At 41.2% G+C, this 18,684-nt stretch overlaps 1 protein-coding gene across 1 annotated transcript in view; it reads left to right on the top strand.

Moving 5' to 3' along the window:
* The window catches only part of LOC124616200 (flavin-containing monooxygenase FMO GS-OX5), a 145,565-nt gene that overhangs the window by 112,392 nt on the left and 14,489 nt on the right, over window positions 1–18,684 (top strand). The window contains exons 5-6 of the mRNA XM_047144500.1: window positions 5,812–5,962; window positions 6,037–6,200. Of these exons, the coding sequence (XP_047000456.1) occupies window positions 5,812–5,962; window positions 6,037–6,200 (315 nt within the window). The remainder of the gene's footprint in view (window positions 1–5,811; window positions 5,963–6,036; window positions 6,201–18,684) is intronic.

Here is an 18,684-nt window from a genome sequence, read left to right as displayed (position 1 = left end):
CGGCGATATGCATGTGGGCAGCATTTGGTTTACTGACGAAGCTTATTTTTACCTGGACGGCTTCGTCAATAAACAGAACTGGCGCATATGGGGAACCGAAAAGCCCCATGTTGCAGTCCCATCGTCCCTGCATCCTCAAAAAGTACTGGTCTGGGCCGCCATTTCTTCCAAAGGAATCATTGGCCCATTTTTCAGATCCGAAACGATTACTGCATCACGCTATCTGGACATTCTTCGTGAATTTGTGGCGGTACAAACTGCCTTAGACGACACTGCGAACACCTCGTGGTTTATGCAAGATGGTGCCCGGCCACATCGCACGGCCGACGTCTTTAATTTCCTGAATGAATATTTCGATGATCGTGTGATTGCTTTGGGCTATCCGAAACATACAGGAGGCGGCGTGGATTAGCCTCCCTATTCGCCAGACATGAACCCCTGTGACTTCTTTCTGTGGGGACACTTGAAAGACCAGGTGTACCGCCAGAATCCAGAAACAATTGAACAGCTGAAGCAGTACATCTCATCTGCATGTGAAGCCATTCCGCCAGACACGTTGTCAAAGGTTTCGGGTAATTTCATTCAGAGACTACGCCATATTATTGCTACGCATGGTGGATATGTGGAAAATATCGTACTATAGAGTTTCCCAGACCGCAGCGCCATCTGTTGTTGAAAATTGTAACTACTGTAATTTCGAAAGTTTGTCTGCCTGAAAATGTACTGTTGTCCCAAGCATATTGCAACAAACGGTGTATTTCTATCACTGCTCGTTTAGTTTTTATTGCCGTTTCAAATATACCGGTCATTTTTGAAACACCCTGTATGATCGCATTACGTAAGGATGTAGATGCAAACCCACATCAGAATTTAAAGCATAACCAAATTTGTCTTACGTTGTTAGATGTGTCGCCTCGTGTATCGTAATCTATGAGCAAAGGATCGAATAACCAACTAAGGGATAACATTGTAAGAGTGAGGGCGCGGAATGTCAGACGGTTGAACGTGATGGGGAAACTAGAAAATCTGAAAAGGGAAATGCTAAGGTTCAATCTGTATATAGTGGAGGGTAAGTGAAGTGAAATGAAATAAAGAGATCAGGGTTTCTGGTCAGATCAGATAGGGTAATATCAGCAGCAGTTGAAAATGGTTTACCGGGAATAGTATTCCCTTTATTCGTTATAATAGGAAAGATGGGCAGAGAGTGACTTACTATGAACAGTTCAGCAACAGGGTTGTACACATCAAAATCGGCAGCAAACCAACATCGGCAACAATAGTTCATGTATACACGCCGACGTAGCAAGCAGAAGACGAAGAAATAGAGAAAGTATATGAGGGTATTGAATGGGTAATCAGTTCGTAAAGGGAGATGAAAATCTAATAGTCATAGAGGGATCGAAAAGCGGTTGTAGGGGTAATAGTGGAAGAAAGGATTACGGGAGAATATGGTCTTGATGGTAGGAATGAGAGAGGAGAAAGATTAATTAATTTCTGCAATAAATTTCAGATAGTAAAGGATGTGTGCTTGGAAGGGGCCATGAGATACGGGAAGATTTCATTTATATTACATCATGACCAGGCAGAGATTCTGAAATAACATGGGATTGTAAGGCGTACCAGATATAGGCTCAGATCAGAAGTTAGTGATGGTGAAGAGTAGTCTGAAGTTTAAGAAACCGGTCGGCAATAATCACTGCGCAAAGAAACGGGATACGGATACTAATGACTGAACAGATACACTTGAAATTCTCTGAGACTTCTACTGCGATAATAAATAGCTCAGAAGGCAGGTCAGTTGAAGAGGACTCAATATCTCTGAAAAGAGCAATCACAGGATTTGGTAAGAAAAACTTAAGTACAAAGAAGGTAACGGTGAAGAAACAATGGATAACAGAAAAATGCTTCAGCTGATCGATGGAAGAAGGAAGTAGAAACCTTTTCATGAAAATTCAAGAATACAGATATCCAATCACTTAGGAATGAAATAAACAGGAAAGGCAGGGAAGCTAAGGCGAAATGGCTGCATGAAAAATTTGAAGAAATCTGAAAAGAAATGATTGTCGGAAGAACTGACTCAGCATCTGGGAAAAGTCAAAACAACCTTCGGTGGAATTAAAAGCAAAGGCGGTAACATAAAGAGAGCAGAGGGAATTCCACTGTGAAATGCAGATGAGAAAGCGGAGAGGTGGAAAGAGAACACCGAAGACCACTGCGAGAGGGGGGACTTGTCTGATGACGTGATAGAAGAAGAAACAGGAGTCGATAGCAAAGAGAGAGGGGACACAGTATTGGAGTCAGGATTTAAAAGAGTTTAGAGCGATTTAAGATCACTTATGGCACAATTTCTAAAATCATTGGAGAAAGTGGCAACAAAACGACTATTGACGGTGGTGTGTAGAATGTTTGAGAATGACGATATACCATCAGACTTTCGGATAAACATCATCCACACAATTCCGAAGCTAGAAAGACCCGACAAGTGTGAGAGTTATCGGACAATTAACTTAACAATTCATGCATCCAAGCTACTGACACCGAATAATATACACAAGAATGGAAAAGGAAACTGAGGATTTGTTATATGACGATCAGTTTGGCCTTAGGAACGGGAAAGGCACCAGAGAGGCAGTTCTGACAGTGCGTTTGATAAGGCGACCTTGAAAAAGCTTTCGAAAATATAAAATGGTGCAATACGTTCAAAATTCCGAGAAAAAATAAGAGTTAGCTATAAGGGAGAAACGTGTAATACGTAATATGCACAAGAAGGAAGAGGAAACAATGAGAGTGGGAGACAAAGAACAAAGTGCTCGGGTTAAAAAAATGGTTCAAATGGCTCTGAGCACTATGGGACTTAACATCTATGGTCATCTGTCCCCTAGAACTTAGAACTACTTAAACCTAACTAACCTAAGGACATCACACAACACCCAGTCATCACGAGGCAGAGAACATCCCTGACCCCGCCGGGAATCGAACCCGGGAACCCGGGCGCGGGAAGCGAGAACGCTACCGCACGACCACGAGCTGCGGACTGCTCAGATTAAAAAGGGTGTACGGCACGTATGTAGTTATACGCTCCTACTGTTCAATCTATACATCGAAGAAGCGATGGCGGAAATACAGTTTCAAGAGTGTGATTAAAATTCAAGGGAAAAGGTATCAGTGATAAGATTCACTGATGGCATCAGTATCGGCAGTTAAAGTAAAGAAGAATTACAAGAAAACATCGTTCCTGTGAAACACAACTATCTCTTTATTCACATGAAGTGTTGAGTGCTATTGACTAGGGATTTCAGATCGATTCCGTATTTCTGGATTTCTGGAAGGCTTTTGACACTGTACCACACAAGCGGCTCGTAGTGAAATTGCGTGCTTATGGAATATCGTCTCAGTTATGTGACTGGATTTGTGATTTACTGTCAGAGGTCACAGTTCGTAGTAGCAGACGGAAAGTCATCGAGTATAACAAAAGTGATTTCTGGCGTTCCCAAAAGTAGTGTTATAAGCCCTCTGCTGTTCCTTATCTATATTAACGATTTTGGAGACAATCTGAGCAGCCGTCTTCGGTTGTTTGCAGATGACGCTGTCGTTTATCGACTAATAAAGTCATCAGAAGACCAAAACCAACTGCAAAACGATTTATAAAAGATATCTGAATGGTGCCAAAAGTGGCAGTTGACCCTAAATAACGAAAAGTGTGAGCTCATCCACATGAGTGCTAAAAGGAACTCGTTAAACTTCGGTTACACGAAAAATCAGTCTAATCTAAATTCCGTAAATTCGACTAAATACCTAGGTATTACAATTACGAACAACTTAAACTGGAAGGAACACATAGAAAATGTGGTGGGGAAAGCTAACCAGGGACTGCGTTTTATTGGCAGGACACTTAGAAAATGTAACAGACCTACTAAGGAGACTGCCTACACTACGCTTGTCCGTCCTATTTTAGAATACTGCTGCGCGGTGTGGGATCCTTACCAGATAGCATTGAGGGAGTGCATCGGAAAAGTTCAAAGAAAGGCGGCACATTTTGTATAATCGCGAAATATGGGAGAGAGTGTCACAGAAATGATACAGGATTTGGGCTGTACATCATTAAAAGAAAGGCGTGTTTCGAAAATGGTTCAAATGGCTCTGAGCACTATGGGACTTAAGATCTATGGTCATCAGTCCCCTAGAACTTAGAACTACTTAAACCTAACTAACGTAAGGACATCACACAACACCCAGTCATCACGAGGCAGAGAAAATCCCTGACCCCGGCGTTTTTCGTTGCGACGGAATCTTCTCAAGAAATTCCAATCACCAACTTTCTCCTTCAAATGCGAAAATATTTTGTTGACACCGACCTACATAGGGAGGAACGATCACCACGATAAAATAAGGGAAATCAGAGCTCGTACGGAAAGATATAGGTGCTCATTCTGTCCGCGCGCTATGCGAGATTGGAATAATAGAGAATTGTGAAGGTGGTTCGATGAACCCTCTGCCAGGCACTGAAATGTGATTTTCAGAATATCCGTATGGTTGTAGATGTAGATCTGTCGAATGAAATGAACAGTCTAATGAGTAAAGAATATGGATTGAGAGTAACTAGAAGAAAGACGAAAGTAATGAGAAGTAGCAGTAATGAGAACATCGAAATGTAAGCATTGGTGATCACGAAGTAGAGGATGTTTAGGAATTCTGTTATGTAGGCAGCAAAATAACTCATGACGGACAGAGCAAGGAGGACATAAAAATCAGACTAGTACTGGCAAAAAGGGCATTCCTGGCCAACAGAACTTCACTAGTATCAAACACAGGTCTCAATCAGAGACAGAAATTTCTGGGAATGTACGTTTGGAGCACAGCATTGTATAGCAGTGAGACATGGACTGTGGGAAAACCAGAACAGAAGAGAATAGGAGCATTTTAAATGTGGTGCTAAAGAAGAATGTTGAAAATGCTGAAAATTAGGTGGAGTGTATGGTAAGGAATGAGGTGGTTCTCCGCAGAGTCAGCGAGAAAAGAAATATATGGAAAATACTGACTAAAGAAGGGACAGGATGTTAGGACATTTGTTAACATGCTAAGGAATAATTTCCATGGTACTGGAGAGAGCTGTAGAGGGCAGAAAGTGTAGGGGAAGACAGAGATTGGAATACATACAGCAACTAATGGAGGACGTACGTTGCAACTGCTACTCTGAGTCGGAAAGGAACAGGAGAGGACATCATGGCGGGCCGCGTAAATTCATCAGTAAAAAAGAAAAAGTATCCAATCGTTACAAAAACAAAGAGCTTTATTATCTAAAGGAGGTGCATAAATTAAAGCTACCACAATGCATTAGTAATGTTTTAAGTATGGTATGAGGGAAAATGCCGGCCGGAGTGGCCAAGCGGTTCTAGGCGCTACAGTCTGGAGCCGCGCGACCGCTGCGGTCCCAAGTTCGAATCCTGCCTCGGGCATGGATGTGTGTGATGTCCTTAGGTTAGTTAGGTTTAAGTAGTTCTAAGTTCTAGGGGGATGATGACCTCAAAAGTTAAGTCCCATAGTGCTCAGAACCATTTGAACCGTTTTTTTGAGGGAAAAAAGTCAAGCATCTAATATTTTGCGACGAATCATTGCTCCTTGTTAGAAGTAATATGCACTTAAATCCGAGGTCAAAATGTCGTTCGTTCGGTATACATGTCACCTGCAACGTAGTGGCTGTTATTCTAATTATATTTCTGGATTATAATGAAAGAGTTTTTAGATATTTAAATTGTTGTGAACTGTCAATTGTGCAGCGCATCTATAGGACAGTATCCTGCTTCATTTCAGGTAATTCTGAGTCATCATTTCAAAGAAAAAATTGATACAAAGTTTCCTGACAACGTCTTCCAGAAACCAGAAATTGTGAGTCTAAGTGAGGAATCAGTGACGTTTGCAGATGGTTCGACGTACAAGATTGATGATGTGTTTTATTGTACAGGTGAGCTTTTCACATTTAGAGCACTAGGAAGATAATTTTACCTTTTGCAGTTTGACAACCGATGCTTCTTCCAGGTTATCAATATAGTTTCCCGTTCCTGTCAGAAAAATGCAACGTCAAAGTTGAAGACAATCGAGTCCAACCGCTTTTCAAGCACACCATTCACATAGACTATCCGACATTGTGCTTTATTGGACTACCGTTCTACGTCTGTGCCTTTTCCTTGTTTGACCTACAGGTAAGTTATTGAGATGAGTAACGTCATTTGCATGATTTATTTAAAAAAAACTTAGGTGTACGCATATCATTCTTCCACATCATCTTTTCTCTTACATTATAACGATTATCATTAGTTATTATTATATTATTAGTAAATTGTGATGCTAAAAGATTTGTGTGTGTGAAACCCTTGTAACGCAGATAGTGTAGATCCTAATCTGATGGGACTGAATAAATAAGAACCTAAACACCTTTAAGTTGCTATCATATGTGCAATAAAGAAATACAACTAGCTACTAGTTTTTTTATAAAAAAGCTATTGCATAATTTCTCAAATGTCACGCGTACTGGAGGTAATTCATAGCTGTAACATGCAGTAAAAGATACACGCGTAACAACATTGCAGTAATGATTCACACTATTGCTTCATAATTCGTAAATCTTTGCCACACAATATTAAGGCCAAACTTTCAAAATTTTTCCTCAGTCGCATGGTTTGCGATAAGAAAATAATTTTTTTTTCTTTTTTTGCAACTGAAAGAAACTAATTTAGTTTTTCTACTAACATAAACAATTTACATCTTGTTACTGCAAATTTAGCTTATAGCAACATTTCTCAGTGACGGCCACGTCTCGGGTGCATTCATTCCAAAGACGCGTACAGTTCTACTGGACTCGCTATTGCCAGTAGTGAAATGAGACAGTCAGCTACGGATGTATCAGGCAGTTCAGCGTCGGCAGAGGTGCAAATGTCGACCACTTCATGTATCACCATAGAAAAAATTCGTAGATGTGACAGCCGGCGATCGCCCAGTTTTTACAACCCAGCGATAAGTGTATCTGTAGCTCAGGTGGCAGCACGCTCCGATCGAACACCAGGTGACGTGCCCCACTTGTACGGGTGCCTGCAGATAAGATCCTATTCCTTGATCTTGTATGGTTCCAGCCGGCAACCGATGTGTAGATTTTCATCACTCGAGACATAACTACTGGGGCAGTTGGAAAGACCATCATGGTTGAAAGAGGCCTCACTCTTGAACAGTGCAGACTGCGAAGTTTAGCACTGGAATGCTGCAATGGGTGATGTATTTGCAGCTGAACTCAGGGTACAGAACAGTCTGTCCTCGTCGCCTGCACACGTTGTTTATCACATAGCGGTGTAGCTACTGCCGGACCAGTACTCTCCACACTACTGTTCGAAGCGTGATTTCACAGGGAAATTAGCGGGTCCTTGCTGATGAATTTTCGCCCACGTATTCCAACACCATATCTTTAAATGCCACTTTTTGAACCTTAGCCACCTCTCTTTGGTCTGAATGACTCAGCTTCTCTTTTAAGTCTCTATATATGGCGATGAAGATCTTCCAGCTAGGATCATGTCTGTTGCGAAACATTTCTCTGTATATTCCTTCAACATAGCAACAACTATATTCTGTTGTGTCATACACGAAATGCGTGTATCCAAGTCCCTGTGACGAGTAAGGTTCCATCTACACCAACAAGTCATGAAATATAAACTCCACCGGGGACGCATCACAAATGACTGTGTAATGTTTTTCAAGGTAGCGGCTCCAAGTCGTTAGCCGTCAAAGACGTTTGAACCGTTCCACCGCTCCACACAATCCCGAAAGTGAAATAAAACGCTGTTAACGTCGTCTGCTCTGTAAGAAGCAGTGGGCCGACGGCATCCCCTTGCGGTCATCGAGAAGATGTCATATTACAAGATGTCGAACAAGTAACTCATCCTTATGGAAAAATAATTAAGGAAAGTTGTTGCAAGTGGTCTCCATTATGCGACTCATATAACTGAACACATGTTATCAGACTCATGTTATAACATATGTCCAGGAAAATCTAATATCATCTACGAGGACGCACTTAAACCTATTTTGGATAAAAGAAACGTTATCAACATTCCACGTCTTTAGTCTTCATGCCTACATATCTGTAGCCCAATTGCAGCTAGAGGGCTCCAAATTGTAGCGTGTAACATGACAGTGTGTAAGTAACTACGTCGGTGCGTGAGAAACAGCGTACTGTAATCGATTTTCGAATTTAAAGAGTTCATTCACACAAGGGGCACGTTCTCTTTCAGCACGACAATGTCAGATTTCATACGAGCTCTGCCACATTTACAGGGATCCAATGCCCCTGGTCCACTATCATCGATCATCCAACACACAGTCCCGACTTGGCCCCATCCGATTCACACATGCTTCCAAAACTTAAAGAATACTTTCCCGTACTTCACTTCGATAGTGACGAAGCGGTGCAACCAGAGGTGAGATTGTGGCTCCGTCAACAATTCGAATATTCTACAGTAACGGTATTCTTGTTCTGCTCCTCTAACGTAAGATGACCAAATTATGTTTGGTGAAAACCGGGACACATTCACCCGGGTACCAATGGACACCTCATTCCACATGTACCCAGGTTTCTTAATTTTAAATATTAATGTTTTGTTGATACATTTTGTTAACCCGATTATTATCACTAATAAGAGGATACACAATATCGATATAATCTAGATTATCTGTATAATTAATGACATTTAATAAACGTATACAGTGATAAAGAAATGTATTACGATTTTACAAAATTTTACAGCCATTCAACTTTTAATCAATTAATATTAACATGAGCTTTAATATTATTGAGCGCTTGTAGATGGAATTGACTGTCCTTGGAGAAAAGGGTATTTTTCACTGCCTCCAGCCATCTTGGTCTTGTCTTTGATCTTTGAGACACAATGATAAAACTCAGCACAATCCATTTTGTAGTTGTACAGGATCTGCAGGATTGCTTCAAGAGAGTCCACCTCCATTCTGTTTCTTTCCTCAGTCCACTGGATATTCGTGAACGAAAATATTCTTTCCACATTAGCATTATGGGCTGGGATTGTAAATAAATACCTTGCAACTATTACCAACTCAGAGTAATGCTGAAGACAGTCACAGCTTTTAAAAAAACTCACCCACTTCTCATGACATTCCAATGGTGTTTTTTTTTCATCATTCCACGTGTGAAAACTTTCTTCAACAAAATTTGTTAGTATGCCGAACTGATCAAAGAGAATGGAATCATCGATTTCAATCTCTTTACTCTTCAAATAAGAAACTGTCTCTTCAACACTTTCCCATTTTGGCACTCTCTTCAGTAACATCTAATCAAACACCGGCGATGAGGGTAAATATGAGGCGCTCCACTTGCTGAGATATTCTACACAAGTGTCATAAAACTTGTTAACTTCTTCTCTAAAACTCTTTTCCACTGCTTCTGATACTTCTGCTCTTTTGAGGACAGATTTAACATTAAAAGAAATGAACTGCTTTTCTCTCCTCTTAGTAACAGTTTCCAGAGTACTTTTCAAAACATCATTTACCTCTATTACACTTTTCGTGCTTCCCTCAATTTCATTTATCCCATGCTGCAATGTGTTAAGCTGACTGTGAATGAACCATAAGTAGGCTTCACTTAATCGGTTACTGAAAAACAGAACCAATATTTTGGGGGCTTTGTCTTCATTTAGTAAAAATATCTTTTCATGGTTCAAACAGGCGGATTACTCTTTCAACTGCTGGAAACAGTGATAACCAGCGAGTTTTCGAGTGACACATTACATTCATATATTCAGTTCCCACATAATCACAGAACTCCTTAAGCCTCTCTGTTCTAACAGTATATATGTAAAAGTGTGAGTATACCTTCGTGACGATAGTTTCAACATCACAGCTTAAACTGTCAGCAGATGTCTGCACGCTATTGTGTAAACCATGTGCAGAGCACCCTATGCCTTCAATGTTTTCATGCAATGTTGCCTTTAATTTGGTCAATACATTGCATTTGCCTTGTCTTTTTAAACCACCAAAGTTTGTGCTGGTGATGACTCCACAAAATGCCACACATTTATTTTTCTCAAGATCAAGCATTTTGATAGTATTCATACAAAATCTTGAAATTTCGTCAGATGTTTCATTAGGTAGGGAACTCACCTTCAAAAGTTTGGTCTGAATTCCCTGATTAATATCGAAAAACTGAACAACAAACGGAAATAATTTAGTGGCCTTATGATTGCTGGCATCAGTGGATATCCCGTAGGAAGAAGACTTTTGATGTATTCAAGGCTTTCCTTTACACTCTGGGGAGCAATAACTCCTTTCACTAAGGCTGACACTTTAATTCTTGCTGAACTAAACTTTTTTGCAATGGAAGAATCATCAAACATAATGCTGTTAAGCTAATTAGTACAATCACTAGATCTGTAAGTTTGGTGATGTTTTACCGTGTGGTAGGCTAGTGTAAGCTCGGCTGCTCGAACTTTCGTCTCTTCACTTGGCTGATGTTTTACAAAATAATTTTGTAGAGTTTTACTGCAGCTCGGTGCACTGTATCTGTTAATGTGTTTCTTTGACCTGATGTGATTAACTATGTCGGAACGTCCACCATGACTTATACTAATAAAACAGTTACATACGGAACACTCTGCTTCCTAATCAAAACGACCTTTCTTAATGAAATTCCATTCCTTGGAATAACAGTCACTGAACTTGCAGGCACGTTTCGGCATTGCGTTTCACAGTACTGCAGCAATAGTACCACTAATATGAGAAAAAACTATTGCAGTTTGCCTGCAAAACATCAACTACTACACTGTTCTGACAATGAGTGTGTGAGTAAGTGGCGCGACAATCGGACGGTTTCATAGGTCTGTTAGAATAATACAACTTACTACTTGTTGGCCAAAGTACCGCTCAAAGTAAATTATTGCCTGAGTGTATCAATACTGATACTGTGATTACTAGTACGGGACAACGGAGGTTTTAGACAAATAAGCTAAAATATATTAATTTTTGTGTTGTATTTCCTTTAATATAGCGAAATGCCAAAAATTTGAGAAAGTTTCACGAAACGTATTTAAAAACTGAATTCCGGGACTTTTGAGCGTCCCGAAACAAATTTTCGGGACACCGGAACACAGGGACGAAAACCGGGACAATCCCGGTTTTTCGGGACGTTTGGTCACCCTACTCTAACGGCGTGCTGCAGTACCATGGCGCGGGGACTTGGTTGTGTACCAGGACTGCAGGCATATACCCGCAAACAAACAAAAAATTAACTACGTTACTATTTTCTCGAGGTGATAATTTCAACTTTTCAACATTCCGTCATGATATATTGAAATGTCCTTTCCTACAACGTGTCACCCATTGCATCACTTTTGAAATACCCTGTACTTTCTACCTTCTTTGTCAGAAACACATTATGCACTGTCGATTATAGAGAAATGAACCGTTCTCATGCTACAAAATGTTGTCATCATCAGAAATAACTGTAAGAATAACAAGAATCGTGCCTTGTATTGTCCGTCAACAGAACCATATCCCGAGCATGACAATGCCTCCTTTGCTGGTTAGCCCCCCCCCCCTTCTCCTCCCATAACGCAATGTAAGCGTTAATTAAGATACTAAATGACTTGCAAAGCCGCCCTTTCTTTCGCGCACTGTAACAAAATAAATAACGCAAGGAAGGTTAGAAAGCCAAGAACGGTAGCACAGTACACAGATAAAGGAAAATGCTTCACGATTGTTAGCAAGCGGGCCTCTTACAAATGATTCCGTTCAACATGACTTCTTCTATTAATGCACGTGGTATCACATTGTGGTTCAAATGGCTCTGAGCAGTATGGGACTTAACTTCTGAGGTCATCAGTCCCCTAGAACTTAGAACTACTTAAACCTAACTAACCTAAGGACATCACATACATCCATGCCTGAGGCAGGATTCGAACCTGCGACCGTAGCGGTCACGCTGTTCCAGACTGTAGCGGTCACGCTGTTCCAGACTGTAGCGTCTAGAACCGCTCGGCCATCCCGGCCAGCTATCACATTGTGGTTAACACATGCAAAAGCCATGGAACACTGTTCGCATTGCAAATTCCAGATCGCTAATATAATACCTGATTTAGTACTTAGGTATTCATCCTACCCATAACCCAATCTTATCCTTTTGAGGCCCATTTCACAGACATGTGTGAGGTTCGATCCCAGATTTATTCGCTTCGATTTACCGACCCACGATAAAGCAATGCAGACACGTATATTATGTATGGTGTTGCATAATCCACTGCCCGGATAGCAGAACAAATACAGAAGAAAAGCTTCGGAAGAGGCGTCGTCCTAATCAGAAGAGAATGGTAAATACGAGTATACTATCTGATCAAAAGTATCAGGACACCCCTATCTCGTGCGAAATTGCTCACTAGATGGACTAAAGGCAGAGCCACCTGTATAAAAGATGTCGGGGAGTAGTGAGTTGTCAGCAGAGAAACAGTAACTCTAGAAAGGTTCGGTCAGGACAGCTCACTGACTGCCAACGTGGACTAGTCATTGGATGTCACCTGACTAACAGATTCATCATGGACATTTCAACCCTTTTTAAGCTGCCAAGTCGACTGTTGGGGGTGCGATTGTGAAGCGGAAACGCGAAGGAACAACCGTAGTTAAACCAGCACCAGGCTGATCTCATATACCGACAGACTGGAAATGGCGTGCATTACGGAAGTTGGTTGTAGAAAATCGTATGAACTCAACGAAAGAAATCAATCGTGAGTCCCAAAGAGCTACCAGCAGCCCGACTAGCTCAAAGACTGTGTGTGGAGAATGAAAAAGAATGGAGTACAGCTCCTCATGAGCTACACATTTTTGTGGTCAATGTTAAGCAACGGTTGAGATGATGTAAAGAGCGGCACCATTCGACATCGAATGACGAGGAACGTATGTTTTGGAGTGATGAATCAGGCTATACCCTATAGCAATCTGATGGGAGGGTTTGGGTTTGGAGAACGCCTGGAAAACGTTACCTGTTCTCGTGTAGCGCCAACAGTGAAGCACGGAGTAGGTGGTGTCAAGGTTTGGAGATGTTTTTCGTGGTTAGGTTGTGGTTCTCTTATTGCGTTTACTAAATAAAAAAGTGCGTAAGTATGTGAACGCAAAAAAGTGGTTCAAATGGCTCTAACCACTATGGGACTTAACACCTGATGTCATCAGTCCCCTAGACTTAGAACTACTTAAACGTAACTAACCTAAGGACATCCCACACATCCATGCCCGAGGTAGGATTCGAACCTGCGACCGTTCGGTCACAGCGGCCGTCTATATGAACACATCTTACAGCACTGCGTGCTACGAACAGTTGAGACAAGGCAACTGTTTGTATCAACTTGACGATACATCCCGTCATGAACCAAAATCTGTGAGATAATTGTTCCTAGACAATAACATTCCTGAAATGGACTGGCCTACCCGGAGACCCGACCTGAACCCAACTGGACATCTAAGGGATGAGTTAGCACGTCGACTTCACTACAGACCTTAGCGTGCAGCGTCACTACCTTAGCTACCAGAAACATCTGAACATTCTCAGGCTTCTCAGGGACTCCATAGATGTACCAAAAATACTACGAATTTGTGAAAGAAAGACTATTCAGAAGGCGTGATGTCAAATTTAAGAGTAACTCGTTTGATTGGTTTCTTGAGACAACCGTGTAACGAATCAAGAGTTAAGATTACTGGAAAAAATAGTGAAAGTGATGTTAGTGAATAAAGCAACCAGCTACAAATGATTTTACAGTGCTTTCATTTTACACCTACAAACGGTTTCGGGCCTCCATGCCCATCTTCAGAGGACTAATGTTCCCAGTTACATGAGTGTCGTCAACAGCAGTATGTCGTCAGCTCCAGCACTGCACAAGAATATTTGAATATATAGTGCCACTTTTACGTTGTTTCGATGATAAAAAAGCTATTATGCTTACATTTATTTAGATATAAGGTGATACAGTAGTAAACACATATGTTCCGGTAGACGGTGTTTCGTCTTGCCACGCTCCCAATACACTTCCAGGGCAATGTACGAGTTGTATTGTGAATAGCACGCACATTTTATACACATCGCAGTGGCACGTAAAATACACTTCAGAATATTTGTCACGCCAGTCTGGGCTTTGCACAAGTGCTTTACACTCAGAGTTTTTATTTACAACGCAAAGAGCATCCACTAAACAGAGATATCATTGTTTTCTTATTGGGCAAAGATCTGAACTAAGTAAAGAAAATATGTTGAAGGTGCATCATGTTAAAAAAAAGAAAAAGCTTTTACTCGAAGAATGTACTTATTATTTGAAGACTCTAGAATAAGTGATGTTCAGGGCATTTGTTAATCAACTGGTAGCAGAATTTCAACGAAACATTATAACAACCAGAGTGCATATTGTAATTTATACATATACTCACATATCTATCTTATGTACAGAAATTGTGATGATAGTTAAAGTTTATAAGTTAACTGAAAGCAACACGAAACTAAAAAGTAAGAGTGTGAGAGAAGGTCAGCGTAATTGCTCAATTTTAGAGTTTGGATTTAATTAATTTCATATCGGGGTCTTACACAAATATTTTCAAACATAAATATATTAAAACTATACTTATGATTATTCTTAATAGGTGTTAAAAAAAGGAATTTTGTTATTGGAGTATTCAGAGTAGCTATTTATTGTTTGTATTTAGGTCTCTCCTTGTTTTCTACTATTGTAGTTGTTATGAGATTATGTGGTGCTGGTGTTATTCTTTTCCAATGAGAAATTCTTGTTTGAATTTCTGTCTGTTAGGGGTACGTTTTATGTTTAATTTCTATGAACATTTCAAGGAACTTATGTAGAAATTGTTTATTACATAGCTATACTTGCTCATTTAGAATGCGTTGGGGTAAAACGAGGGATGAAGATATTTTCCACTTCTTCCAGGAGGACCATTTTCTTACTTTGTTGGTGGTATTTAGTATCTATAAGTTGTCTTTAATGTTGTAAACAAAGTGCCCATGTTGATACATGTGAGTGGCGATTGCAAATTTACTCAGTTTTTTTATTCTCAATGCGTCCATATCTTCGTGGATTCTAACGTTAAAGCGTATGCCGATCTGGGCGAGATAAAAAGCTGAATCGGTTGTCACAAACAATTTTATAAATTCCTGACTTTTTGAGGCCTAGGCGGGTGGCTTTGATGCTGTGTATTATATGGTGTTGGGCAGTGTTATTGGTATGGAAACTTGTTTTATCTCCTGTCTTTCGGAATAAAATTGCAACTTGATATGAGGTTCCGCCTAGGAAAGGAATGCATGCAAATATTTTCTTTTCTGCTGTGGGTTGTGTATTTACTGAAGGTAACTGTATATCTGCAGTTTTATTACGAAGGTGGTCAATTATTTGTAGCTTATATCCATTACTCTTAACACTTCAGCAGACACTTTCGACGCGGCTTCCTATTATGTAGCGGCCAGCACACGAAACAGATCATCGGAAACGAAACGCAGACTTTCCCGTTAAATTATTAATCTAAGTATGTTTACTTTGCCCGCCCGGCTAGCCGCGCGGTCTAACGTGTTGCTTCGCGAGCGGGAAGGCATGCCGGTCTCCGGCACGAATCCGCCCAGTGGATTAGTGTCGAGGTCCGGTGTGCTGGCCAGCCTGTGGATGGTTTTTCAGGTAGTTTTCTATCTCCCTCGGCGAATGCTGGTTGATTCCCCTTATTCCGCCTCAGTTACACTATGTCGGCGATTACTGGCAAACATTTGTCTCCACGTACGCGAGCACCATTATTACTCTACTACGTAAACGTAAACATTTGGGGTTACACTCGTTTGGTAGGAGAAGTCTCCGGGGGTGGGTTTGGGGGGGGGGGGGGGTACACTGGGGGCCAAACCGCACAATAACCCTGAGTTCGGTGTGGGGCGACAGTAGGGTGAGTGAACTGTGGACTGCTGTGGCCTGTTGTGGAGTTGTGAACCACTAAGGGCTAGGGCGGGACGAAGCCTCTCCATCGTTTCTGAGTCCCCAATACAATACACAAGTTCACATTTACGCTGTTTCATAACACATAAGCGATATCTTATTCGATCGAAGAACACTATCATGTCAGTCGTCATTAACGCCATTCGAGGCTTAAACAAACGGGCACGGTATCACGGCATATTCCGTAGAGGAACGTAAAATATTTCCGTATGAGTAACGACGATCGAATAACTTGTCAAGTGTGGACATCTCGGTCTTTATGTATTCGCGGAGTGGATGATGTGCAGCCACTCGCTCTAAAGTTTGTTCCAGCGTCAGCAGAAGCACTTATCGTGCATCCTTTTTTACACAAAATTGTCTATATCGTTGTTAGTTGAAGACCTACAACAATCCCAATTTTTATGTAAGTAATTCAATACTCTGCTTGTATTGTGTAAAATTCTCAGACCGATAACTTTTAAACTTTAACCTCTAGAATTTTTCAAACGGAACCGAGAATAGATAGTTTCTTCTGAACTGTTGCTAAATTTGTATAGCTTTATTGAACTACAATATCACAGTGGAAATTGGTTCAGCGCTTTTAAGATTTTGAAAAAGTTGAGTGATACAAAAAGTAAAAGAGATCGCTTTATGAAAACCTCTATGAGTATTTTTATAACCAACTGAAACTAATTCCAAAAGTACAAATTTATAAGCTTAATACTACACGCCTCTAAAATTTTGGTACAAACTGCATTTTTGAACAAATTAACTATCGGATTGTGCTGAGATTTGAAATCATTGACATCGGCTTAGTTTACATCTAACCAAGTTCTATAACAATATTTAAACTTTTAATTTTACATAATATTATTACGCAGTCTCTTATTTCGTCCTGTTCACAGTATGTGTCAGGCTCTGCTGTTCTGGTTTTGGCCGAGCAATGAAGAAAAATCAATAACTCGCTCGTCACACTAGACATACGGATAAGGGTTTACTTCTCCACAATCTATCTACCTATTTGTGACAATCAAGAATATGAACGTCATTGGTTTTATTAATCAGAATAAAAATTAATAAAATGAAAAGGACATTTACAGAAGTGTATGTAGTACGTGCATGGGGAGTCCTAAGCCTTGATAAAAAGTGAAGGGATGTCATTAAAAAACGGTCGGAACAGCCGCGAGTAACACCAAACAGTTTTGAAACTTCCTAGCGGATTAAAACTGTGTGCTCTACCATCTGAGCTTCCTAAGCACGACCCACGACCCGTCTTCACAGTCTTAATTCCGCCAGTACCTCGCCACCTACCGTCCAAACTTCACAGAAGCTCTTCTGCGAACCTTGCAGAACTAGCACTCCTGGAAAAAAGGATATTGCGGAGACATGGCTTTGCCACAGCCTGGGGGATGTTTCCAGAATGAAATTTTCACTCTGCAGCGGAGTGTGCGCTGATATGAAACTTCCTGGCAGATTGAAATTGTGTGCCGGAGCAAGACTCGAACTCGGAACCAAACAGTTTTGCTCAGTGACATATCCGACCAGAGGCTCCCCTCTTTCGCGACTCCTTTGGCGATCGGAAAACTGAGGGCTGAAATATCTGCGATTAGGAACATCACGTTGACATCACTGCTAGCAAAGTCCATGGTCGGAAAGACCACAGCATCGTCTCTCACATACACACGCCACTTCACTGCCATCGGCGGAGGATAACTGACCACGCGGTACCAAGTCCACACCAACTGTAGCATTTCAAAAGGATCAGTGTACTCTTTTAAGTGGGTGACGTACTTTTTCTGGTCTACTTCCATCACACGTTTCTACGTTGTCCGGCCACGGTTCAATTCTCACAGTCATTATGATGTTAAAAATCCTTTACTTACGGACTTCAGCGTTTAAAGGTATAACCCATAGCAATCAATGTACGCCATATCCCTACAACATCGGAAATTAGACATGGTGTGAAGGTCCTGTATGGTACTGGTAACTGTCGGAAGGGACGCGCAAAAAGTATCCGTGCTTCTTAATATAGACAAGGCCAGTTTAAGGTCCAGCTTCACAATTGTAAGCCGGCTAGTGTGGCAGAGCGGTTCTAGGCGCTTGTCTGGAACCGAGCGACCGCTACGGCTGCAGGTTCGAATCCTGCCTCGAGCATGGATGTGTGTGATGTCCTTAGGTTAGTTAGGTTTAATTAGTTCTAAGTCTAGGGGACTGATGACCTTACATGTTAAGTCCCATAGTGCTTACAGCCATTTGAATTCCTCGCCGCCTAACAGAAGACCATAAAGAGCAACGACATTGGCCGAATGACGGACGCGCTTCGCAGAAAGCTGTGCATGGCTGATGGAGAGATTGTTGATGCAGCAAAACGTTGGCTTCGACGTCGACCAGTAGAGTGGCGCTATGCCGGCACACAGGCCCTCGCAATAAGTAGGTATAAGGCTGTCGCAGTGAGCGGAGATTATACAGGGTGGTCCATTGATAGCGACCGGGCCAAATATCTCACGAAATTAGCATCAAACGAAAAAACTACTAAGAACGAAATTCGTCTAGATTGAAGGGGGAAACCAGATGGCGCTATTGTTGGCCCGCTAGATGGCGCTGTCATAGGTCAAACGGATATCAATTGCGTTTTTTTAAATAGGAACCCACATTTTTTATTACATGTTCGTGCAGTACG

Source organism: Schistocerca americana, chromosome 5 (genome assembly GCF_021461395.2).
Source record: "Schistocerca americana isolate TAMUIC-IGC-003095 chromosome 5, iqSchAmer2.1, whole genome shotgun sequence".
NCBI classification, from domain to species: Eukaryota; Metazoa; Arthropoda; class Insecta; order Orthoptera; family Acrididae; genus Schistocerca; species Schistocerca americana.
Note: the sequence above shows the minus strand (reverse complement) of the source record. Positions and strands in the feature narration are given on the sequence as shown.